Source organism: Zootoca vivipara, chromosome 10 (genome assembly GCF_963506605.1).
Source record: "Zootoca vivipara chromosome 10, rZooViv1.1, whole genome shotgun sequence".
NCBI classification, from domain to species: Eukaryota; Metazoa; Chordata; class Lepidosauria; order Squamata; family Lacertidae; genus Zootoca; species Zootoca vivipara.
This window is the reverse complement of record NC_083285.1, coordinates 56,299,691-56,326,975: the sequence shown is the minus strand read 5'-3', so window position 1 is coordinate 56,326,975 and position 27,285 is coordinate 56,299,691. Positions and strand designations below refer to the sequence as shown.

Here is a 27,285-nt window from a genome sequence, read left to right as displayed (position 1 = left end):
TATTTAAAGGTAAAGGGACCCCTGACCATTAGGTCCAGTTGTGACCGACTCTGGGGTTGTGGTGCTCATCTCGCATTATTGGGCGAGGGAGCCGGCGTACAGCTTCCAGGTCATGTGGCCAGCATGACTAAGCTGTTTCTGGCGAACCTATTTATCTATTTATCTACTTGCACTTTGACGTGCTTTCAAACTGCTAGGTTGGCAGGAGCTGGGACCGAGCAATGGGAGCTCACCCCGTCGCAGGGATTCGAACCACCGACCTTCTGATCGGCAAGCCCTAGGCTCTGTGGTTTAACCCACAGCGCCACCTTATTATTATTATTATTATTATTATTATTATTATTATTATTATCATTATTATTATTACCATCATCATCATACTACCCCTCCATCCATAGATCTCAGGGCAGTTCACAATATAAAAATCCAAGATTAAAAAAAAAAACAAGAACACCCTCACCCCCTCCCAAAACACATTTTAAAAAGTATCAGATTACATTCGCCTGGCACCTAAAGGTGTATAATGAAGCTGCAAGCTGAGACTTCCTGGGGAGAGAATTTCACAAATGGGGAGCCTCCACAGAAAAGTCTGTTCTCATGTTACCACCCTCTGAACATCTTGCAGAGGAGGCACATGAAGAAGAGCCTCAGATGGTTATCATATAGGATCTGGGTAAGTTCATCTGGAGAGAGGCGATCCTTGAGGTATTGCATTCCTGAGCCATTTAAGGCTTTATAGGTCAAAACCAACACTTTGAATTGGGCACAGAAACTAACTGACAGCCAGCACAGTTGGGCCAGGATTGGCACTATATGCTCAAACCATGTTGCCCCAATGAGCAGCCTGGGTGCTGAATTCTGCACCAAAGTTTCTGAACCATCTTCAGAGGCAGCCCTATGTATAGCACATTGCAGTTATCTAACCTTGAGGTTACCAGAGCATAGAAACAACAGATGTTAGGTTATCCCTGCCCAGATATGGGCACAGATGGTCCACCAGCTGAAGCTGATGGAAGGTACTCTGCATCACTGAGGCCACCAGAGGCTCAAGTGACAGCAAAAGATCCAGGAGTACCCCCAACCTGCCCCAACAGCAATAGTAATAAGACCATGAATAAGTAATTGTTTGTAATTTGTAAGGCAGAATCAAGGTTTCCTTATTGCAGACTTGCATGCAGTTCTTAAATATGCAGGTGGCAGCTCCTTTCAGCTTATGTTTCTTACCTGCATGACAAAGTGCTGGTGCTGCTGACCTGGCTCACCAGGGTGTGGTTCTGGTACTCGTGGTGACCCATATGGTTTTGCTGGATCAGACCCATGCAAAGAGCCAAATGGTCCTGGCACTGCTGATCTCTGTACAGGAAAACAAAAGTCACCTATGCAACTTAGTAGGAGATGGAATTTCTACAGTCACAAACTTCAGTCATTTCAGATTGAGGAGCCACCTTTCACTTTAAACTACAAGATGGGACCAGGGAGACCCAGATTCATTTCCTCACTCAGCTATGATGTTTTTTAAGTGACACTGAACCAATCGCCCATTCTTAGTCAACAGAGCTGCAGTGGTGAGATTTTTTAGAGAGAAAATTAAGAATGCTGCCCTTGAGGGATTGGGGGGGGAATGGATGGGTAATGAAATAAATAGTTACATTTTTAACAAAGCTAGTGTCATTGTTTCACAACAGCTTTCTAATCTGTTTTTCATAATTGGTATAAGTACCAATCTGTTTATTATTATCTTCTTTGTTGTTACCATAACTTTAATGCCCTAAAAAGATTTTGCAAATTATTTGACCACTCCATCAATCAAATCTTCTTTTTTTCATTTTTTACTAGTAAAATGCTCATTCTTAGTCAAGACCCATCCACTGAAGGTCAATGCACTAGTGAGGCTGATAAATTCACCAGTTAGGAGAACCAAATACCTTATGCCTGTGAGAGGAAGAGCATCCGTTTCTACTTCCTGCCTAGCCTCTTGTTTGTTCTCCTGGGAGGTAAATCTGATAGATAAATCATGTCACTGCCTCTGATTCTCCACAGATGCATCACAGCAGAAGCACACAGGCTGCACACAGCACTCCAACAATCAAATTCACAAATGTTGGCAATTCTAATAAGAACAGTATTTTCACCACTTCCTACCCCTTTCCCTCCCACAATTTTAAATGGCAGTAACCCAGCTTCCCCCTACTAAGCATGTACAGCAGATGCGGTCTGCAGCAGCTTTGCTGCAAACCTGGGAGGTGAAATGCAAATGTGAAATTTAACTAGCACAGCTATAAAACTCTGGAATTGTCTCTCTGGAACAATTTTGAAAGAAACAAATCCTACTGTGGTTGAGTCAGGGGCAAGCAATTTTATGAATCCAACTTTAAGGTTTTTTATTCCTGGGAACACTTGGTCGCTTTTGCTGAGGGTGTGATTGATTGCAACATTTGAGGTTGGGTAGAAAATTCCTTCCCCATCATATTAACCATTGACCCAGGAAATCATTAGGGAGAGGTTGGGAAGTGTGCACTCTCCCTTGTTTGTTGAACCATCCGGAGCAAAATGCTCCATTGCCAAACTTTTGAATATACCACCTCCCTGATAGTGAGCATAATAATGCCTGTGAAGTGAGACTAAGAGGGAAGATGGCTGCACTAGATGGTGTTTTCTTTTTCAAATTCTGATTCTATTAGTTGAAATTCAGACTGTATTTCTTTGCAGTTAATTTTTTTTAAAGTGGTTACATGAGAAACAATCCTTCCAAACCTTTTATCTTCCAGACAAGGTCTAGTGCCAGCTCCCCACCCTCACCCCAATCTGGGTTCTTTCAAGTCCAGTGTAAACTGCACCAAGAAGGATGGAATAGGGAAAGGAAAGGAAATATGAAGTTCGTTATAAAAAGGAAAAGTGGTGTGTATTAGCTTGGATACTTAATGCTACTTCCTCCCATTTGCTGTTGATCCTTCTGAAATCCCTGCCAAATAATATTTTTTTTCCTGTTGGTCCACTGGAGTGGGACTCACCATCTGCCCTGGATGGGATACACGGCTGGGCATTCCACCATAGCTGTGTGAGCTCAGGAAGCCTCGGCCATTGGAAGAGGCCACTTCTCCAGAGGGATGAATAGAACTGCTACTTGGACCCTCAGCAGAGAAGAAGGAAGAAGAGGAAGAAGTAGGCACTCTGTGTTTTGCCTTGTGAGGTGGAAGTTTTCCTCCATTTTGCACATGCTGTTGTCTCTTGCCAGGTCCTTCAGTGTCTCTGGATCGAGTCCAAACATTCCCTGTGCTGGAACGTATAGTCCGACGGCTTCTTTTCTCTCGCTTCCCATCTTCTCTGATCCAGAACTCATCATCTGTGTCCCCATCTTCTCCAGGAAAGTGTTTCATCATTGCCCGGTGGAAGCATCTTTCTAAGTTATAAGCCATTTTAGTGTATTCTGTGTTGAAAGAAGCAAATAAAAGAGAGTGAGTTTTATGGGTAGTTACATTTTTCCTCTGCTGAGAACTGCCCTTGGAATGTAGGTTATTACCTCTCTCTGCTTTTACTATGTTTTTTTAAAAGGAAATAAAATACAATCAGAGTTGGAAAACTGGAAGCTATAACATGCATTTCAATGCATCCCCTTCAGTGACATTCCTTATTTTAAATTATCAATATGAATGCAAACTGTAATACAAACAGATGCCTCTGTGGTGTGTTTATTAAACAGATACAGTTGTACCTCTGGTTATGAACTTAATTCATTCCGGAGGTTCGTTCTTAACCTGAAACTGTTCTTAACCTGAGGTACCACTTTAGCTAATGGGGACTCCCGTACGATTTCTGTTCTCATCCTGAGGTAAAGTTATTAAGCCGAGGTACTACTTCTGGGTTAGCGGAGTCTGTAACCTAAAGTGTTTGTAACCTGAGGTACCACTGTAATGGGATGACTCCACTTCAGCTTCACATATCAAGTCTTGTATTGGGCAAAAACGGTCTTAAAAATGAGTTAAAGTAAGTGTTCTGTTTGTTTCTGAAATGTGTGCAACTGGTAGACCCAAGTAAAAGGATGGAATTCAGCAGTGCCCCATGTCTGTATAAGCAATTCAGCTTGCCAGAAGGAATGATTTGTCCTTCCATGTGCTGTTCTGGTGTTCTCCTAATACTCCCCAAGTCAATTGGGGGGCAGGGCATAGCTGTCAAGTTTTCCCTTTTCTCGCAAGGAAGCCTATTCAGCAATTTCCCTTAAAAGAAGGGAGAACATGACAGCTATGGGGCAGGGGGCAGTGTGAGGGGAAACCCTGTGACACAAGCAGAAGTCCTTGTGAAGGGCTTCCAGTGACAGGGCTCTTTGAGTGAATCCCATCCACAATATATTAGTAAATGATTCATAATGTTGCCCAATAGCGTAAGGCCACCCAAATTCAGAAGACCACACTCATCTTTTTCTCTCTTTTTTAGTGTGCAGCTGCCACACAGAGCTTAACACAGAAATGCTAGCCACACAACTGGAACTCTGTACATGAAGGAACTGTGCTTAAACTATATGCACATGACAATCCTACAGATTATATCAACAGTTAAGCCCATTTCTCTGGGCTTTGTGTACTGTTGCATTTTTAACAAGGTTAGGTTTCTGAGAGCCACAACTTTTTGAAAGATGATGCCTCTGGTCTAACAGTAGCACAGAATAGCATGAGGACATAAAGACTGTGGTCTGAAAGAAGATCATAAAAAGAGCAGGTTTTCCTAATGCCAGCTCATATTACTCCAGAAGCCTTTCATGCGAATAAATATAGCCACAAGGAACATTTATTTAATTTTTCAAATGTTTGTAGTGAATTAAAAATTACGGGCTTAACCTCTCCATCCATTTTCTGTCCAATCCAGCTATGGGAGTGTGAGGGACAGGAGCTATAGACTGCCCCCTCCCATCGTGACCACCAGTTCCTCTCCTAGCACAAGCGGGAGCGGGGGAAGGAGATGAGTCTAGCGGGGAAACAGGAAGTAGAGGGCAGGGCTCGGACAGGGTCACAGAGCCTCTGCGCCGACCGGGAGAGGAAGGAAGGGAGAGGGAAAGAGGGAGGCAGGAAAACACGGCTAGAAGACCCCTCCCTCCAGTTCCGGAGCTGCGCATGAAGAAAAGGGGGCGGAGATTGGGGATTCCCAGACTACTTTGTTGGAAAAAGACGCGGGAATCCCCATTCCGGGGTACTGACCCAGACTGAGAACATGTACATTGTACAGCTTCTGCACTGTAAATAGTCTGCACATAATAAAAGCATGAAAAGGCAAAGTGTTGGAGTCGTTACTCTAGAGTAGCCGCCAGCGACCCTGTGACAGGGAGGCTTGGGCTGTTTTCCATGTATATGTACACAATAAATGGAACTCAGGTTCCTAATTCTTACCACTATTTTCACCGTTGTATTTAAGGCAGTTCCTGAACATGGTCTTCATGTCACCCACAAATTCCTCCTTAGTGTAGTATTGCCCTCCATTTAGCTTCTTCTCCATGCTAGATATATCCATGGGAGCCTGAAAAATACCCCAGTTTGCTTCAGGCTTACAGACCTTGAAAGCTACAATCATCCTTTAAAAAGATGTATTCTTATTCTGCCTGATGCAGATTCCATTGCATCAACTACAACACAATGTTCAGAATGCAAAAAAGGGCTTCATACTGCTTACCTTAACAATTTGGTAGTAATTTGGGGCATAGGATTCATCAACTGGCTCCAGGAATGGCCAGGAGTCCTTGTGAGCCTTCACTACATCGAGAACTGTCAGCAGCAAAAAGATGATAAACTGTTACACATACAAATGGGATGCCAATACTTTAAAAACCAACCAACCTGCAAAGCTAGTGTCTGGAGTGGGGACTGACCTTTGTACATGGCAGTGAACTCATCATCCAATTCAAAACTGCAAAGAGGAAATGTAAGATATTAATGCAAACTTTCTCCAGCCTCATTTCCTCCTCAACTCTGTCTCTGGTATGTTATCCTTATCACTGAATGTTCAATTACAGCAATTGCAATGCTTTCCAAGGCCTGCATTCACACTCTTTTTAATGCCACAGAATATAATTCTTCCATAGCCTTTTCTCTGGCCATCAACATTAACATTGACAATCAATTGTTTTGGGTGTGATTGTTTTTCTGTATTTATAGGCCACTCACTGCAATTTACTTACAGGTCCTTGGTCTTCCTCTCCTCCCTAGCAGGTGAACTGGGATCCAAGTGAGAAAGCTCTGGGGGAAGTTCCTTTCCCTGGGCAAGCAGCCATGCCCGCTCTTCTCGGAGCTTCCTTCTCTTGGCTCGTTCTGCAGATAGGGAAGGAAAACTATTACAGTGGTGCCTTGCTTAACGAATGCCCTGCTTAATGAAATTTCCGCTTAATGAAAGGTTTTTTCTAGTGGAGGTTGCCTCGCTAGACGAATTCATTTTACGAAAAATTCGTCTAGCGAATCGCGGTTTCCCATAGGAATGCATTGAAATTCAATTAATGCATTCCTATGGGCAAAAAAAATCAAAAAAAAAAATCAATGCATTCCTATGGGATTCGCTAGACAAATTTTTCGTTATAAGAAAAGACCCGTGGAACGAATTAAATTCGTCTAGTGAGGCACCACTGTACATTCTTGTTAAGTTTTCTAGTACAATGCCCAGGGTTTCAGGAGGTCATTCACACTCCTGTGTGTCATCAGTGGAATTATCATGGGGTTGGAGCAACTCCTCTTTGAGGAAAGGTTATAATGATTGGGCCTTTTTAGTTTAGAAAAGGTGAGAAAGGGAGGATATGATAGAGGTGTATAAAATTATGTGTGGTGCAGAGGAAGTAGGTAGAAAGATGTTTTGCTCTCTCTAATATTAGAACTGGAGTCATTCAATGAAACTAAATGGTTGGGGATTCGTGAAATACAAAAACATACTTCTTTATGCAATGCATGAAATTCACTGCCACAAAATGTAGAGATTAGACAAATTGAAGCAGAATAAGGCTATCAATGAAGCTACCAGCCATGATAACTATATTACTTCTAGCATTAGACACAGCCTGCCTCTGCATACCAGTCGTTGAGAATCACAAGCAGGGGAGTGCTGCTGCACTCATGTCCTGCTTGTGGTAGACTAGATAGGCCTTTGGTCTGATCAAGCATGTCCTTTTGTTCTTAAGATACTGTCACGATGACCTTATTATGGCCAAGCAGGATATATAGTTCTGTTAAAATGTATTGAGGTATATTCTAAAAAGGAATATGAAATTAATGAGGGGATACAAATATTGTGATGATTTTTGGGGGTGAGGGTGTCAGACTAAGACAAGCAATCATTGCCATTAAACAACTAAACTGAGTGACATGCTGGTGTATTATGCTTGTGAAGTGAATATCATGTATATAAAAATAAACTGTAGACCAAGAGCACCTAAAAAACCTTCCGTAAAGCTGATCCGCATACCTTCCACTGCCTTGACTTTCTCCTCCATTTCTCGTTTCCTTTCCTCCTTCAACATTTGTTCTTGCTCCTTCTTCTGAACTGCCAGAAGGATTTGACGTTCCTCCTCCTCTTCCCGCCGTCTCTGCTTCTCCATTCTGCTGAGCACCACAGGGGTCACCTGCAGAAAGAAACACAACTATTTACTTATTATTATTTATTATATTTATATCCCATATTTTATGTTAGGTAGGTCAGACTGAGATACAGTGACTTGCCAAAAGTTAACCAGTGGGCTTCAAGGTTGAGTGGAACTTTGAAGACCAGCATCCACAGCCCTAGTCTAACTCTCTATCCATTACAGCACACTGGGTTTCAGCTTATGATTGCCTTACATGAAATTATTGCAATAGCTGATATACCTTTGTAACCCTTTTATAGCCTTTAGAAACAGACTTGACTCTGAATGAGAAATTGGATCATTTGCACATTTTTAAAACAAGATAATATCATCAGAGGAAAGCACCTCCCTGTAATTTTTATCTTGCGTCTTATAAATGTACTGTACATCCACGTGATCAAATCAAGGTATAACTGCAGGAAATGTATTGTTTGTTTTCAATGACTGCATTTCCCATGTATGCAGCTTGATTTCAGCACATACAACCACATTTATAAGAATGAATAGTCAGGGAAGGAACATGTGATAATTGCAAAAGGTGCATTAGATGCGCACACACTGTCACATAATGTATACTGGCCTGAAATGTGAAAATAAAGCTATTCTTTACAATGCCACTGCTAAAGCAAAGAAGAACCAACTGGGAAGTTATGAGAGGGCAGACTGCCACCAAAAATCTCTACAGTCTACATTTAGAATGCTCTGAAGATGCACTGTGCAGGCTTTTCTATTTGTATGCTGGAACAGTGAACACATAAAGAATATATGTGGAATTGAATATTTCATCAGTGATAGGTTCAGAAAGTACTATAAAAACCCAACACTGAACAACTGGGGTTTAGAATAATGCTCAACACAGACCAGTACCTCTCAGGGACCAGTATTACAGATATTTATAATAGCACAAACTACCCCAATCCCAAGCATGAGTGCCTCTTTACCAGGGCAATCTTTTTTGGGGGAGCACATAGGAATAATTGTACCCCGTTCATATGTGCTCCCCAAAAAAGATTGCCAGAATCTTGTCCAGAGTATGTAAATTATTTGATTGTCTTAAAGGAGCCACTTTATAAGGTTACCACACCACAAGTTTTAGGATGATCTTTTATCTTCTTTTGGAAATTACTTTGCCAAGAAAAGGGATTGGATCACATTTTTACAGCAAAAGATGCCCCCCCCCGCTGTGTTGACCTTTCACAGAAGCTTCATGTCCCCGAAATGGCGCGCACACACACACATATATGAATGAGCTCCAAGAAAATTCAGCACAGCCCTATCATTTATTTATTTATTTATTTATTTATTTATTTATTTATTTAAAGTGTTCTATATCTCACCTAACTGTTAACAATTCCAGTAATTACTTATATTCTGAAAACTTGTTCTGTGCCTGTAACTTCAATCAAGATTAAAAAAGCGTGGGGGGAGGGGTGTCACAGAAATTAATTAAAACACTATGTAACTTCATAAGTATACTAAAAAAAACGTAGCTAACATAAATCCCCCCCAGCATTTCACATTAAAAGCCTATTTAAAATCAATCCTTTCATCTTCTTCTTAAATATGGGAAGGTTATTCTGGGCAGCTGGCTCCAGAGGTTACAGCCACAAGAGAAAAGTCACTGTGTTCTTATTTCCTGCCTAGATAGGATCACAATCAGGCCCTCTTCAGTAGATCTTAATAGCAATCTGCCCTTGGCCATTAACAGATTTCAAAGCATCAGAAGCTAACATTCAGTCAGCTTGTGTTGCAGAATTAGCCAGATATGTTCTGTCTTCTTGTTCATATTAGGTAGGAGTTGGGAGTTGCATTGTGTGCCAATATAGTTTTTAAGAGCCATCCTATATACGGGAGGCAGTGGAAGACAGGAGTGCCTGGCGTGCTCTGGTCCATGGGGTCACGAAGAGTCGGACACGACTAAACGACTAAACAACAACAACAACATATACTAGGGATGGCTAACCATTTTGCCCTGAGTGCCACGTTTAGCCAATCCTCCACAGGCCGCATACCAGTAAGTGAGTGTGGTCACTCCACATTCACCCACCACACAGGACAAACGTGTGCAAGTCATGGGAAACACACACAGGCACAAAGCTCCCCTTCTCAGTTGATCCATATTGATTAGTCAATGAGAAGTTTTGCCTCATTTCTGTTTATCAAATAACCACCCTGATGCATAATCAATTTGTTTAAACTTCATTGTTCACCCCAGCACTCTATTTTTTTAACTGGTAGGGTCTTGGGAGAGGAAAGAAAAAAATGCATGTCGGCCAGCTCAGGTCCCTGCGATAGGGGTTAGCAAGCCCTGCTATGCAGGGAGCATTATGGAAATTGATTCTACAAACAAGGTTGATAGTTGCCAGAACTCTACAATGTAGGAAATGTTAGTGTTTATATGCAGCAGAGGAAGTTAAGTTTAGTTAAACGAATTCTTGCTTGGAGCACACCTTTAGATGAAAGGCATTCAGACTGATACATGGTTTAAATAAGAAAGCTTATTGTAAGGAATTCTAGTTGGAGAAACAAAGAAGCAAAGCTATGCTTGCCCCTTTGTTCCCAGAAGATTGATCCAAGATGACCTCTTGCCTTGAGGTCCAAATAAAGTGTATGAGGAGGAGCAGGAAGTTGTAAATGAAATGCAATACCACCATAAACATCAAAGAGATAGAGAGAAGTCAGCATAGATATAAAGGTACAGTACTACAGGGATAGTCTGTGAAGCTGGAGGTCTCTTGCTTTATCTGTCTTAACACATGCAAACCCCTCTCAGAAAGATGAGATGCACCCAAACTTTTCTCCTGGTCTCCTGAGAATATATGATCAGACAAACTAATTTAAATAAAACATAAACCAGAAACCTTGTTTCAATCCCATATTTGTAGTGTGGGTTAAAAACCCAATATATATTGGACACAACACATCGAGTGAGAATGTCAGCTTAGAATTTCAAAAGTTTTAGCTTTTAGCTCAATGCATGCTTCAGCTTTTTAGGCTAAAAACGGTGGCATGTAAGTCACTTTAGGGTGGCTGAATGACTGGATGTCATTGGAGAATCCACATATCTTAGATTTAGAGGGTCATGATAATATTGGAAGCTGGCACGCCTATGAAAAGGTGAAAGTACACAAAGGATTTACAAATCACATAATTAGGGGAAAAAATTGTAGAGAGTATGGGATAAATACAAAAAATTATTGGAGATAAAAACACCACTTTGACTCTCATCATTGGAAGCCATAGTGGTAAAGAAAAAGAAGATGATAGGTTGGACAACTTATAGAAATTTATTAAAACAAGAGGGAGGAGAATTTAAATTAAAAGAATTTAATGATTTATCAGGAAAGTTAACAACATGGATACAATATCATTTGAATGAAGTATTTAAGAAAGATGGGAAACGAGGGTTTGAGAAACAAATATCACAACTGGAGAAAGATCTATTGGAATGCAATGTTAAAGTGCTGTCTAAAATGTGTAAGATATTACTGGAATGGGAGACAAAGGATAAGCAAGTAAAATCTTCAGTGATACATCAGGCAATAGATATTGGTTATAAAATAGATATGGACATGTGGGAACGATCGTGGAATATGGATATAAAATTTACAGTATGCTATGGTTTAAGAGAAAACTACATGAAAAAGTTATATACGTACAGTAGGTGGTATCTAAACTGGCAAAAATGTATAACTCAAAATCGAATAATGGAAATGCAAAGAGAAAGAAGGTACAGTCACACCTTGGTTCATGAACACCTTCTGAGTCGAGCGTTTTGGCTCCTGAACGCCACAAACCCAGAAGTGAGTGTTCCAGTTTGCGAACATTATTTGGAACCCAAACGTCTGATGCGGCTTCTGCTCCTGCAGCTAATCGGAAGCCACACCTTGGTTTGCAAATGTTTTGGAAGTCGAACGGACTTATGGAACGGATTCTGTTCAACTTCCGAGGTACCACTGTACTTTTTATAATATGTGGTGGCCATGTAGTAAGGTTAAAGCTTACTGTGAAATGTTATAAAATGAATGTAAAAAGATGTTTAAAATAACATTTGTTAAAAAACAGAAGCTTTTCTTCTGGGAATTATAGGGGTAGAACTATCTAAACAGTATAGATTATAGTATAGATATAGATTCATGTATGCGACTAAAGCGGCAAGAATGTTATTTGCCCAAAAATGGAAAGAAGTTGTCATCCAGGTGACAGAAGAATGGATACAAAAACTTATGGACCATGCAGAAATGGCGAAACTTACCAGGGAAAAAAAATCAAGATAACAAACTTTTTATAAAAGAATAGAAATGATTTATTGAATATTTACAGACAAATAGTAAACAGATAAGGACATTGGCAGGATTATTGTAATAACCTGCAGTTTCATAGGAGTATATAATTAAAAGTAGATGAATATAAGTTAAGTTTATTTAGAATATGCAGGAAATGATAAAAATAAATTTAAGGAACAGCAGAAAGAGGAGGAAGGAAGTTGAGTTTTGAAATGTTAAAATGACTGTAAAAGTACCGGTATTGAAATGTACATAACTGAAAATCACAAATAATTTTTTTAATAAAAAGTCAAAGAGAAAGAAAGGGCGTGACTCAACTAATTTTTCAGTTTACACTTTAGTTTTCAAACTGAGGGGATCTAGGTCCTTTAGCTTAACTTCTGTTCCAGGAAAACTGGAAGCAAGCGTTATTAAAAGCAGAATTTCTAAGCACATAGAAGAATAAGTCTTGCTGAACCAGTAAGGGTAACATCTGTTTCACTAACCTTTTAGAATTCTTTGACAGTTTTATTAAGCATATAGAGGCGATCCAGATGACAAACTTATTTCCCCTCCCCCAAAATTCAGATAAAGTCCCTCAAAATGAAAAGGATTGAAAATAAAACTGACAGTATCATAATGCTGTTATGCAAATCCATGGTTTGACTTAATTTGGAATACTATGCACAGATTTGCTTGCCTCACCTCAGAAAGGATATCGCAGAGCTGGAAAAGGTCCAGAAAAGGGCAACCAAAATGACCAGAGGGCTGGAACAATTCCCAAATGAGGAAAAGTTACAACATCTGCACCTTTTAGTTTAGAAAAAAGTGAGCAAAAGGAGGGGGGGATATGATTATTTACATCAGTTATGGTCCAGTAAGTATCTAAATGCCTCTATTAGGAGGACACACTTGAGACTTTACTGCAATAGCTTACAATTTCTGCTTATAGAATCATACTATTATTTCAGCTTATAAAGCCAATTATACTATTCACAACTACCAGATTATTGATATTTGCACCATCTGGCAACTTTTCTACCTCGTTTGTAAAGTTTCGTGACACAGATATATCTTAAATACCACAAGAACAACACAAGAAAGAAGAAGTTTATTGTTTCCTTCTCTCTATAGGTTACAAATTATCACTGAGTAAGCCTGTGTCTGGGCTCAGATGATGGAATGGTCCTCTACCTACACAATAAATCCCTATATACAGAACAGTGACCATCTGGCTGGTCACTGGAACTCTCCCCAGACCACAACCCCCTGTGCCCCTGCTTTACACCCTGGCTGGAATGTGCATTTGAACTTTGATAATGCCTCTTGCTTGTCTGGATGGAGGACACAGGGGGGGGGGTGCACAAGCTAGCCTACAGTACAAAGGTGACATGTTTGCCAGTGGTATATGTGGCCCCAGGAAGGTTGCCAAGAAGGGAATGCAGTCCTTAGGCTGGAAAAGAATTCCCTGCCACAGCTGTAGAAGAACTTCTATAATCCTTCTCCCCAACAATGCCACTTTAGATGCCAGGTGGAAATTCCCATGATTGAATGAACCTTCTACATAGAAAACTCAGTAAGTGGAAGGAACAGTCATTCATGGGAACCTTTGTCTGCAACCAGAAGTGGCATAGCCCAGATATAGGTTCACCACTGCATTGAAAACTGGGTCTTCAATGCAATCTATTTCCTGAGAATTAATGATCAGCTGGAGCCTCCTCACTGCCCTTCAGGCCTTAGCCCATCATTAATTCAGACAAAAGCCTGCACCTTAGCCATTATTGCTTCATTATTATTTTTCACCTGCCTGCAAATGGGACCTGAGGGGGCACTGATAAATTGCTAGAAAGGCAAGCTAGCTTCTACCCTAGATATCCTAAGTGCCTCTATATTTGTGTTGTTGCAGAAATGCTATTTAGTCATTTCCTTCAGTAATGCTTCCTTGGAGAATTGTCTGACATCATCTCCCATCCTTGCCACCAGCAAAAACAATGCATTAAGCAAGGTCTCTAGGCCCCTGTTTTGTCCTCTAATAGAAGAATGCTACAGTTAGACAACAGTTTTTAAAAAATCATAAGACATGGGCTACTTTACAAAATGCAAGGCAGAGAATTGGATACAAACACCTGTTCCTCACATCAGAATGCAAGTTGTCCTTTGAGTGCAACCCTACCCACCAAAGTGAGCTTGTGTATTTGAACTAGTGTTGCCAGTGTATCCAATTAATCCCAAAATAAAAATTTAAAGAGAATCAGAGCAATTAGACATTTTGTGTTATTTAGTCCATTTCATCTGACCATTCACAGAATCATCCCTGTAGAATTTATTCAGATACAATAGTGCCTAAATTATGCCCGCTTATGTGAGGATTAAAATACTAAAAGATAATCTCCCAAAATACACAAACTACCTGTATTTAACTGCTTTTTCTAGAGAGTTATTTACCAGGACTTTCAAAATTTTGTAAATATTACAGAGCTAGTGTCAACAAACAAGAATTTCAAAGGGCAGCTATGTGTCTCTAACAATGCTCCAGCCCAAATTCTACAGCAAAAACAAGTCAAATTCGGGAGCTAAATAAATTATTCAATACAGTCTGATTCTTTTGCTAACAATAAATATTTCTCTTAACAGAATTTTTTATACCACTTACACACTGAGCACTGAGCACCCTCTAGATCAGGGTTGCTAATCTGGTGCCCTGCTTTGGATCTCCTGCCAGCATGGCCATGGTCAGGGGTGATAGGCGTTGAGATCACAACATCAGGAAGGCACCATGTTGGCTATGTCCAAATAGTTCACGGCATAGTAGGCTTGGACACTGGCAGAGGAAGAGGGGGGGTGGGGAGCGCACAGACCCCGGCACCATGATCCCGGTGGGGTGCCATCGCGGCTGCCTCCCCCCCCGCTAGGCACCACGCCCCCGGGACGTATGTGTGCGATGCCCCCAGGATGCATGCCAGCCACGCCCTCACCTGCTCTTTGCCCCCGGTGCAGGAGCATGAAGCTCCGCCACTGGGCTTGGAGAGAGGGAGGATAAAACCTATGATTGGATTTATAGGGAAATATACTGTGAGCCCACTTTATATATTATTTAATAAATGTTCTAATTCATGCATACATTAAATTGTACTTTAAAAGTGTTTAATTTAGCCTCATGCCAAATTAGAATGGTAGGGGAGAGGGCTGCATTCCATGAATATTTTATTCTACCACAAAATAAGCTGTTTTATTATGAGGTGCTATAGAGATATGAAGTGCTTAGGGTTGCCAGACTCAATAGAAGACAGGACTTCTGTGCCTTTAATTGCCCTGCTCTCTTTTGAGTCTGGAAACCTTAAAGAGAAACCAGCAGACCCTTTGCTTGGAAATTAAACAAAGGGTCTGCTGGTTTCTCTTTAAGGTTTCCACACTCAAAAGAGAGCAGGGCAATTAAAGACATAGAAGTCCTGTCCTCTATTGAGTCTGGCAACCCTAGAAGTGCTCCTCATGCAATTAAGGCAGCCTACACACACTGTATCTGGTCTTCGGCTGTAGGAGTGTGAGCCTCTATGTAGTGCAGCTGGGCTGCAGTTTCAGTATCATTGCTTTGCTCAAAATTTCCTTGTCATGGTACTGTCATCATGCAGCCAATCAGATCTGACTGAGAGAAAAATGGTCCTGAAGCTGTTTAGAGCCACAAACAGCAGCAGAATGGTACACAAAAAAGGAAGTGGGGGGGGGGTTAAACTTTAGGGAAACATTTCAGGTGGATCCCAACGCCCCCTTTTCATACAAAACAATGTGTACTGGAGAGCCTTCTACTACATTCTGGATTTAAAAAAAATGCAAGATCTATTCACATATACTGTGATATGTATAGCTTTTTGCACAAACCTGTTTTGTTAACCCAAGCTGAATCAAAGCCTATGCACACATCATTGTATTTACAAAGATCCACCCCATTATTCTGCCTACCTCCCTCTGCTGTCTCTTCTCTGCCAAAATTTAATTTGTTATCTCTTCAGAGTTTGGACCTGTCTTACTTTATTGTTTTGTAAAGCATCAAGAATACCAATTGTGTTATATGGGGATCCAAACCATTCACTTTTTAAAACTTAGTTTGGGCTCAGCTGTAACTGAAGTTGTGTTGGTTCAAGCCAATGAAGGATCAGGAACTGATTCAGTTCAGCTTAAGCCCCAGCACACCCGATTCCCAACAAAATGCCATAGAAACACTTTTTTGAGGAAACAGAAAAATTGTTGGGTGATAAATTGTGAAAATGCCTTTGGAAGTCATGAAAGCATGTCTGCTGCTTTGCTGAAGCACCACTCACATGTCTGCAGCAGAGGGCACTGTGGGCTATGCAGAACAACAGGCTCCAATGACTTCTGCTCTCTGCTCTGATATAGTCCCCCCAAAAGAAATTCTCTCTCAAGTGTTCAACACAAGATGTGCAGTCCCACATGCCTTGGTCTTGCCTCAGACATGGCCCTTGCCCATTCCTCTCTCCCCCATGTGATACCTACTAGAATTTCCACAGCTGCTTCTTAATGAAGGTGCTGCTCAGAAGGTTTTTTAATGAGAAGCTAATCTGAACCACCTGTTTGAGAAATATTGCAAAGGATTAGAAGCCTACAGAGCAGTTACATATTTAAGCAGCATCTACATCTTGGAACCAGACGGAAGAGGCAACTCCACAGATAGCATATATGGTCAGAAACAAAGAAATTTGTGTGCTATGACTACAGTCTTAACAACTTCCCTGCATCATGTGCTGGAAAGCCTTCCAATTTAAAAAGAAACAAATACAATTCAATGAAACAAAACACTTGGCATTGTGTTTCCCTGGAAATGGGTATGTCCAGAGACTTGCATCCACAATAACTGCTACCCCTCCCCCCTGCCTCCGCTCCTCAGGTGAAAAATTAGAGAGACTTGGGAGCTTTATGGGAGTCCTGACACACACTGGCCCATAGGCAGCAATTAACTTATGCTAAGCACCATAGGTCTTATAGCAAGCCTCCTACTGATTAGCACCAATTTGTTTCTCTACATCCAAATTTGCAAATTTTCCTGCCTGTATATAAATATGCACCTTCTTATTTCCTGGGTGATTTTTGTTGTTGTACTTCTTGCACCTAAAAATGGAAATAATGCAGCAAGGCACACTCCACTCCTGGGACTGCTCTGCTGAACAAGAGGTGGGGCTCCCAGGATGAAGAAGAAGTGTCACTTAATTCTCATTATTTAAGCTGAAAATATTAATACTCCTTGGCTCCACAGTTGTCACAGTGTGTGCCGGCCAGTAAATCACACAGTTCAAAGTTGATGTTAACTCTTTATTAGCAAAAACACAATCTCCACAGACCAAGCTGAGTGTCGGGCCTAATGAGCACATCAGTGCATTCCCTATGGATCTTATTCTATGAAATTAGTTGCCGATACTAAAGGTTCCCTGCTCCCCACAGCTGTCTATGTCTCCTCCTCAGCAGGGCATTCCCCAAGCAACTGGAGACTGTGTCTACATGCAGCCAATCTCTCCTCTAACCTTTTCATGCCTCTCCTGGTTCTGGGTGACAGGGAGGGAGGGGAGCTTGTCGCAGCAGGAGGGAGAGACACCCATGCCTCTTCACCAGCCTCATTCATCCCTTGACCTCCCTCCTCCCATTCACCAGCTCAGCTTCTGATTCTTGACTTCTCTCTGCCACGGACTCTCCTAGCTCACGAAGCCTTGTTACCCTTTCAGCTTCCGACACCTCATCTCACCAGCCTTCTGCCTCTGACCAGTTTCATCATCAGTACATAACTATTCTTTCCTTTTCACTTCTGTACAGCAAGAAAGGCAAACGGCTACTTCAAATATACAACTGCAATTTTCAGCAAGGCAAAGAGCAACTTCAGGTATAACTTGGTGTGAAACACAGATTTGGGAATGCACTGATTTGTGGTGATATAGTTCAGGTGCTGACACTATGTACCATCTCATTTCCCAGATGTTGAAATAATGGCTGAATCTACCATTCAGTGCTTTGAAATGCTTCAACAGAGACCTTTGTTTCTGGATTAGATTGAAGTTCTGTGCTGATGACAACCAGATGGCTATCTGGGAGGGAGGCATTTAGCCAAAAATTCTTTCCAATCCACCTCTATATTAAATGAAGACATTTCAAGAGCTTTATCTATATTTCAAAATTTCTTCATAACTGATAAAATGAGGTTGCCATCTATTTAAGAACAAATCTTTGCTTAACAGTAAGGTTTGTTTGAAGCAAAACAAACCACAATCACTGCTTTGGGCATAATGTTATGGCAGGGAACAAGGCTTGCTGCTGCTACTCATGCTAGAGAAGGAGAATTTCAGCAAGAGCAATCTTCATGGTTCATGTCTGTGGAATGCCATCTCCTAACATATTTTGTTGAAACCAGTCCTGGTGGGTTTCACACAAACTTACAAAGACATTTTTATTCACGCAGACATTTGGTAGTTGACTGAAGGAAATGTTTGGTCATGTTTATGCTTCATGCTTATGCTGCTGTCATGTCAATTATTTATTGTTGTTTAATTTTTATATTGCTTTATTTTAGAACGGTATTATATATTTTATGTTGTACCCCACTTTGGGATTGATTTTCATGCAGAACTCATTATACATTACCTGAATAAATAAAACTAATAATTAAGGTTACTATGATGTGCCAACTACGTTATAGTATGTGTGGTGAGCTTCCAGAAAGAAAACGAAGGTGCTGGCTGATGGCAGTCAGGCATAGGTTTCCTTAAATGTAGGCCTGAAATCTGTATTGTATGCATAAATAATAAATATACCAATATATCCAAATGAAGTTGCCTTACCTGAAGTGCTGTTTCTATGACCTAATTTTCAACTTGTTGCTGAGGTGAGCACATTCAGTAATAATGCTGATAGGTGGCACTTTAAAGCTAATTTGTGCTAACCTATTCTGATATTAATAGTAAGGTAAAGGACCCCTAGATGGTTAAGTCCAGTCAAAGGTGACTATGGGGTTGCGGTGCTCATCTCGCTTTCAGGCTGAGGGAGCCGGTGTTTGTCCAGAGAGAGCTTTCTGGGTCATGTGGCCAGCATGACTAAACCCCTTCTGGTGCAACAGGACACCATGACAAAAAACCAGAGTGCATGGAAACACCATTTACCTTCCTGCTGGAGCGGTATCTATTTATATACTCGCACAGGTGTGCTTTCAAACTGCTAAGTTGGCAGGAGCTAGAACGGAACAACGGGAGCTCACTCTGTTGCGGGGATTTGAACCGCCAACCTTCCAATTGGCAAGCCCAAGAGTCTCAGTGGTTTAGACCACAGCGCCACCCATGTCCTCTATTCTGCTATTACATCACACATTACCTCTTGCCTGATTGGCTTTATGTGCTGACGATCAGACATCCACCTAGGAGAAAACTCCATTCGCTGCAGACGTTTCTCCTAAATAGTGGTGAAAGAAATCAACATGGATCAGCTTTGGTACAGAAGCTTCGTATTTGGATGTATGCCATTTATTAGTAACAATTTCTGTAATATTTTTCAATGTACAGAGCACTTAGCAATTAATTTTTCATTTACCATCCCTCACAGATGAAGTCCCAGAAGCTATATTAAGATACAAAATTACTCAAAGACCAGGCCTGGATAATGAATTACAGGAGTTGATTTTTCAAATGATATCAAGAATAAAAGCAAAGCAAGCAAACAAACAAACAAACAAACAAACTACAAAAGACTGAGTGCTGCTGAGATTGACAAGTATCCTCCAGATTCAAATATCAAAGAATCAGAGCGCTGAAATGGACTAAAATACCATCCAATCCAACCTTCTGCCACAAACAGGACCAATCAACCTTCTATTCACTAGTCCATCTCCCCACATTATTCTTCATAATTCTTCTAAAACCAGAGAATAAGTATGAGTCAAGGCAAATGCTACAAATGAAAGCATACTTCCCCTTCCAGATCGCTGTCAATCTGAACTGAGGTGGTGAAGGGGATTGGTTTTTTTTTGGGGGGGGGGGTTCCTGTCTACTGCAAAGAATGCACTTGGAACTCTACAGCAGTTCTAGATAGCCAGTAATCAAGGGGAGAAAGTGAAGAAGTTTGGCTATCTGAATTTAACCATGGCACAATAATGCACTTTAGATAAATCTTCTGACTTTAATTCATTGTGAAGAAAATCTTGAGCACATATTGTTAGCATATGCAGATGCCTCAAATATTCAATGAGTTTGTGTGAATGATCTAGAAGTCAAATGTTTTCTATTATACATTATTATACATTCTCTACAACTATTGCCTCTCCCGCAATACCTATGTCCTCCTATCGTTTTCTTCTTCATAAAAAAAAACCTGCTCTCAACTCTTGAGGCTGCCTCAATTTATTCAAATATTCCTTCTTACCTTTTGTGCAATCATGTTGCAGATCTCTGGCAGGAAATCTTCACTCAGGAGCTTGTAAAGCTGCCTCTCTCTTAAAGATGTTCTCTCTCGGAAGCTCTCTGTAACCTGCCTCCAATCCTCTTCTGTCTGACATAGAAGCCACCATGTTCCATGACCTGGTCCTTGAGAACCTTTGATAAAATAAAATAAAAATGCTAAGCAATGAGAGCATAGGCACTAATATGGCAGGTATCACATGACCTAACATGTACCAATAAGCCACAAGTAACACAAGTGTGTTACTTCTGTATGAAGAATGGGATGGTGCCTTCCTAGGACAAATGACCAAACATTCAAAAAGGAGAGATGAGAAGTCCTGAGACACTTCAACTACAGTGATATCTGTTTGAACCCAAACTGCCATGATATCATAGATATCATAAGGTCCAACAAATTCCTCCATTGCCTTGCTGACCATTTCATTTTCCAGAAGGTAGAAGAAGCAACAAAGGGATCACTTATTTTGGACCTGGTGCACACCAACAGGGTGGAACAGATCAATGAGGTAGAAGTACTGGGAACCTTGGGAGAAAGAGGCCATGTCCTCTTGGGTTTCATTATACAGAGGCAAGGGAAAGCTGAGTGTATTTACATATGCACTATGCACCGATTCCAAAAGGCTTAAGAAACTGCTGGATGAAATCCCATGGTCAGAAATACTCAAAGAGAAGGGAGGCTAAGAAGGGTGTGAGTTTCTTGAAGGTGAAATATGAAAAGCATAAATACAGACAATTCCAACAAGAAAGAAAAGTGGGAGGCATCTAAAGAAACCATTGAGACTCAACTGCCATTCCTTTAAATACAGAGAGAACTGTACAAATGAAATTCTAATTAATACAAGCAGGCCTCTTGTTCCCTATCTGTTTAGAATGAATTTGACAAAAGAGAATGGATTATCAAGATGCCCTCCATCCTGAAACACTGTATTAAAAAAATTAACTATGGTCCATAATTTCCCCTTACCATTTCTCATCTGTGACTCACACACAAGTGTGTTTTCTTCTGCCTTCTCTCTATGAGCAACAAATAAAATAAACAGTATTGTTAGGAAATGATATAGAATCATAGAATTGTAGAGTTGTAGAGCTGGAAGGGACCACAAGGGCCATCTACTCCAACCCCCAGCAATGCAGGAATCCTTTGTCCATCATGGGACTTGAACACACAACCCTGAAATTAAGAGTCTCATGCTCTACCAGCTAAGCTATAAAGCAAATTTAAGCAAAGTAGTACATTAAATACTGCCACTGAAATGTCACAGCACTTGGTAGATATTGATGTAGCTCAGTTTTAGCATTAGAAGGCAAATCATAGGCTACATATGGTCATAAAGTTCAATTAGCATTCAGGTCCCCTTCAGAAGGCTTTATATTCAACAAGACTTGTTCACATTCATTCCCTGTTACTCATGCCACATCCTTTCCATCATCCCCTTCATTTTCATTACTGTCAACATTTAGATTATCTGAAGAAGTGTGCATGCACACGAAAGATCTGAAGATCTGAAGGTATCTGAAGAAGTGTGCATGCACACGAAAGCTCATACCAAATAAAAACTTAGTTGGTCTTTAAGGTGCTACTGAAGGAATTTTTTTTATTTTACTTCGATCCAGACCAACACGGCTACCTACCTGTAACCAGAACATTTAGATTGTAAGCTCCTCTACTCTGTAAAGCATCGTGTACTCAGATGACACTACATAAACACATGCATTTTATTATCTTTGGTTAATATTTCAAACATGGCATTTCTTTACCTTAAGAGATTCTCCTCCAGTAGTTTCTTTCGTTTTGGAGGTCGCCCTCGTCTTTTTACTATTTTTCCAGGAATGGTTTGAGTGCTTGTCTGTATCTCACATCCCCTGGAACACATTAAAAAGTTACAGAATAGCTACAGAACATGATAGTAGCAGTTGGCAAGAGCAGGAGGGTAACAAGAGAGCAGTGACCATAAGAAGCACTGAAACAGCTGCTAGGAGTCAAGCTAGGAAAGAGATTCGTTCCAAGGAGGGTAGCAGAAGAGAAGGGCACAGCTATTTGGGAAATTAATTCAACAAAGGGCATGACTTTTTCCAGCAGGTAGTAAGTGTGGCAAAATGTGTCTCAAGTGGCAGAATTCTTAAGATCTGCAAGGTTGAACTCAGTTTTAGCTGCCTTATACAAGAAGCACTCTGGTATAATGCCTGGAGTAGAACTTTCTCCAATTTCCAAGTACCATCTTTGTAATGGATTCCTTGTGAGACCTTGAAGCAGTCACTTTCTTAGCTTCACTTCCCAGCCTGTAAAATGGGAACAATAGCAGTCTATCTCAGAAGGCTCTTGAAGGGGCTTTTGAAGGCAAACAGAATAAAAACAATAAAATAATCTGAAAACTGCATATTTTGTAATTAACAGGAAATAAGTAAACTTGTTGATTTTGTAGCCCTTGCAGTGGTACTCCAACCACTATTGCTTTCATAAATTTGCTCCTTTCTGGCACTCTCATCCACCTTCTCCTTACTGACAAAGGTAAGTTTGTACCTGTCTGAAGGCATTTCTCCATTTGGTTTCATGGGTTCCTCTTTGTACATACGAGTGCCATAGAAATACCAGTAGAGGGCACCGTTGCCATCCTCACCCAGCGGTTCCACCCGAAGGCTATCTGCATCCAAACCCTGTATTTGAAAGCAAATATACAAAAAGACAACGGTGGAAAACCAATCACCAACACTTGTCCACTAATATTGTTTAAAGTACAGGCATCTCTGGGGTTCTGGACAGCCTGTAATGTGTTTGAAAAAATAAGTTGTCCTTTCTCGGCTAAATATAAGTTCTTCATGGTCATTTCATTTTGACAATGCCCTCTTTTGTGCACCTAACAAAGATGGACAAATAACACTGAGTAGCTTTTTATGCAGCCTGAGACAATCATATAACAGTTTTGCACACATTTGATTCAACCAATACATCCAACTTCTGTTGGCCCAGCACATTTTTCTGCTGTTCAGTATCACTGCTGCATTTGTTGCACCCATCTTAAAACCCTGACTGTACCCACCAGAGGTGGTGTACGCAGTCAAACTTCATCTTGCCAAAAAATGGTCAGATGTGTCAATTCATTCTGAGATTTGTGCGCTACAAATATATTCACGAGAAAGGCTAATTAAAGCTTGCTAAAGCCAAACCAAAGTGGCCTCTTATACCTTTCATAGTAAAACAGCAGGTGGGCTCTCCCTCCTCAAATGCCAAAATTCTAAAGTTCCACAAAGACCATACTTGGCTTCAGCTGCAAGCAGGTGCATCTTCTACCACAGTATTGCAGTAACAAGAGAAGTCACACCTGCTGAACGTCTCCCTTCAAGCAGCAATGAAAGGACCTTGTCTGATATAATGGTTGCCTGCACAACACTGTTCCGGGGATTATTTCTAAAGAGGCATTATGCATGAAAACCGGTCATCCTTGAATTTTTTTTGGAAACAACCTGATTACAAAACTGGATTCCTGCTAACTCTTGGTCATAGATACTTACTGGAAAAAATGACACGAGATAATTTATTCCAATGTAATGACATTCAAATGGATTAATCGAGTGGGATACTTATTAAAATGTTTTCACCTGTGGTTATGATGGTTGGCTGATAAACTCACCCTCTATCTGTGGTAACGAGCCATGTGATGAGGCAGGCTTTACAGCTCCTCTACTACCTCACATATATGTACATTTCACACTGTGTTACAAATCCACACTGGCTACATTCAGACAATCCTACAAACCACTGTTTGGATCATGGCTTAGTGTTGTACATGCTCATTTTGCAGGGGCAAAACTAGACTTTATTTCAAAAAACTACCCAAAAATAGACAAAACTAGACTTTATTTCAAAAAACCCAGTTTGCCCCCCCCCAAATTCACCTGTGCCCATTTGTGTGTGTGTACACACACACACACACAGGGAGCCTCAATGGTGCCCCTCTGGAAGGTTCACCCAGGGCAAAAAAAACCCCTAGCTACATCCGATCTGACAAAGTGTAGTTTTAGTCAGTCTCTCAGACCAGGATCAAACAACGGTTTCTGACATCACACTTTATAGAAAAAACTTGCTTTTCATTTTAAAAGAAAAATAAATAAGCCTGCACATGATACAGACAATTTTGTTGTATGTGGCATCCTTTAAAAAAAATACTTTACTGATAACCCTGAAAAATGGAAACCAATGAAATAACAGACTGGACTTTGGCTAACTTAAATAGGCTGATCTGTCCTGGAATTGTTATAAATTGGAAATCAATAAAACTATATTTATTTTTAAAAGACAACAAGAAAAAGCATCTGGGCCAAATGCCCTGAAGCACTTTTCAAGAAAAGATACCGGTATTAACTTCTCTTAAAATGCTATGCCTTCCTTAAAGTTATTTTAATTATCATTAACACTTGCAACTTGAGGGCCACATTTGATGCAAATAACAATAAAAATACCTAACCTCTCTTAACTAGTAACACAACACAGCTGTTGTTGGCATTCACAATAACCACTGTAGCTAACAAAGGCTGGGTTCTATGACCACATGCACATACCAATGCCTATTGACCAAGCATAGTAAGGGAACTTCTTCTTCTTCTTCTTCTTCTTCTTCTTCTTCTTCTTCTTCTTCTTCTTCTTCTTCTTCTTCTTCTTCTTCTTCTTCTTCTTCTTCTTCTTCTTCTCCTTTGGCGATCCCTCGTAGCTGAGTAAGATTGTCTTCCATAAACAAGATTTTAACAATGAGTCTGTAAGTGACTGTGGAGGCCAATTCTGGATCCACATGTTCTTCCACAGTGGGGACATAGGTTTCCGGGTGGGAGTTGATCATGGTGATGGTTTGCCAAGCGTGCCTTCCTCTTAGCACGTTTCTCCCTTGCGTCTTGAGTTCGAGTGTCTTCAAAGCCCATGACCCTTTGGTAAAGGCTGTTCTCCAACTGGAGCGCTTGCAGGCCAGTGTTTCCCAGTTGTCAGTGTTTATACTACATTTTTTAAGATTTGCCTTGAGACATGCTTTAAACCTCTTTTGTTGACCACCAGCATTACACTTTCCATTTTTACGTTCGGAATAGAGTAGTTGCTTTGGAAGACAATCATCGGGCATCCGCACAACATGACCAGTCCAACGAAGTTGATGTTGAAGAATCATTGCTTCCACACTGGTTCTTTGCTTCTTCCAGTACACTGATATTAGTGCACCTGACCTCCCAAGTGATGTGTAAAATTTTTCGAGGAGCTGGAGATGGCGTCTATAAGTGGTCCATGTTTCACAAGCATATAGTAAGGTTGGTACTACAATAGTTTTGTAAACAACCATTTTGGTTTCCCTGCGAATGTCCCGGTCCTCAAACACTCTGCACTTCAATCGGGAGAAAGCCATACTCGCAGAGCTCAGGCGATGCTGGATTTTGGTATCAATATTGGCCCTTGTAGAAAGATAACTGCCTAGGTAAGAGAAGTGATCAACATTTTCCAACGTTACACCACTGAGTTGGATTTGTGGCGCTGCAGAGGGGTTATTTTGTACTTGTTGGTGCAGCACTTTGGGTTTTTTGGATGTTGAGAGATAAGCTTAATATTTAGGATGGTTTGGAGGTCATCCTCTGAGCATGCGCACACTACATTGTCATCAGCATACTGAAGCTCTATGACGGAAGTTACGGTAACCTTACTCTTTGCTTTCAGCCTGCTCAAATTGAAGAGCTTTCCATCTGTTCAATATATGATTTCTACTCCAGTGGGGAGTTTCCCTTCGACAAAGTGTAGGATCATGGCAATGAAAATAATGAATAGAGTTGGGGCAATAACACAACCCTGTTTAACACCTGATCCCACTGTGAATGGTTCACTTTGAGAGCCATTGTTATCTGCGATTGTTGCTGTCATATTATCATGTCTCCCCAAAACAACTCAGGTTTTACTACTACCCGTGGTTTTCAAAATTAGCAAATGCCTTGTGAATAAATAATGCAGAAGTGTGTGAAAATAACTCCCAAAAACAACAAAAAAGGAACTTAAAATATATTACAGCTAGAGACAATATAGTGTTGCAAACGAAAAGTTCCCACATGTTGATGCTTAGTCTGGCAATCAAACAACAAGGGAATGCTTGAAGCTGTAGTCCAGAATACTTCCTACCTGACATTAATATATTAAAACCAAGATAGCTTTTCAATATTTCTACAACCACTAATGAGCCTTCTTTAACACAGATTTACTGTGTGTATTTTTTCAGTGAATCAAAGATACCAGAGAGCAATATCCAATTTCACACACTTGTTTCTTCAGATTGTTCAGTTTGGGAAGACTAAAGACATCAAACAATCTAACAAATTAAGCCACATTCTAAATGAGCTTAGTACAAAAAGTGATATTGAATGTACCTATGAACACAAAGTGCTAATTTCTTAGTGGAAAGTGTGTACCATTCCACTTTCCAGTTCCCTATCCAACATCTGTCACCACTCAACACACCTTGAGTAGGTCAAAGACATCATCAGCATCAAGTCGGTAATCACAAAGGCGGTGCAAGATCTCCACACGAGTGCGCAAGGGTAGCTCTTGGAAAGTAGATTCTCGTAAGGGATTGGGCTTCCCTTCCTCCAGTTCCCAGCGATAGTTGATGATGTCCTCCAGGTAGCCATGAAATGTCTGAGATCTAATAAAAAGAACATATGTTCATAAAGTACCTTACACAACCTGATGAGAAATTAATCTTTAAATAGCTAGCAGATATAAAAATTCTGTTTTGGCAAACAGGCACTTCAAAACTGGCCCAGTTCCTGGCATGTGGTTAGGCTTACATGCTCTGCTCATCTCACAAAACAATTTATGTCAAATAGGACAATAGTTAGGAGTTATTCTTTTGTCAATTTTTTTAAAACAAACAATGGTTTTTTAAAAAATAACGATTCCCATAACATGTAGAAAATTCTGTAAGATTGGTAATGCAGATGCACATTTGTTGTCCTAAAAGAACAGCTTTTT

General features: G+C 40.6%; 1 protein-coding gene across 1 annotated transcript in view; it reads right to left on the bottom strand.

Moving 5' to 3' along the window:
* Window positions 1-26,952, bottom strand: part of LOC118091418 (chromatin remodeling regulator CECR2) — a 38,964-nt gene extending 12,012 nt beyond the window's left edge. Inside the window, exons 1-13 of the mRNA XM_035128407.2 lie at window positions 26,773-26,952; window positions 22,819-22,952; window positions 22,056-22,160; window positions 21,262-21,311; window positions 20,260-20,429; window positions 19,216-19,293; window positions 7,432-7,588; window positions 6,164-6,293; window positions 5,855-5,892; window positions 5,659-5,750; window positions 5,379-5,505; window positions 3,012-3,427; window positions 1,225-1,353 (exon numbers count right to left, since the gene is read on the bottom strand). Coding sequence (XP_034984298.2) covers window positions 1,225-1,353; window positions 3,012-3,427; window positions 5,379-5,505; window positions 5,659-5,750; window positions 5,855-5,892; window positions 6,164-6,293; window positions 7,432-7,588; window positions 19,216-19,293; window positions 20,260-20,429; window positions 21,262-21,311; window positions 22,056-22,160; window positions 22,819-22,868 — 1,542 coding nt within the window. The 5' untranslated portion in view covers window positions 22,869-22,952; window positions 26,773-26,952. The remainder of the gene's footprint in view (window positions 1-1,224; window positions 1,354-3,011; window positions 3,428-5,378; window positions 5,506-5,658; window positions 5,751-5,854; window positions 5,893-6,163; window positions 6,294-7,431; window positions 7,589-19,215; window positions 19,294-20,259; window positions 20,430-21,261; window positions 21,312-22,055; window positions 22,161-22,818; window positions 22,953-26,772) is intronic.
* Between the last annotated feature and the right edge of the window lie 333 nt (window positions 26,953-27,285).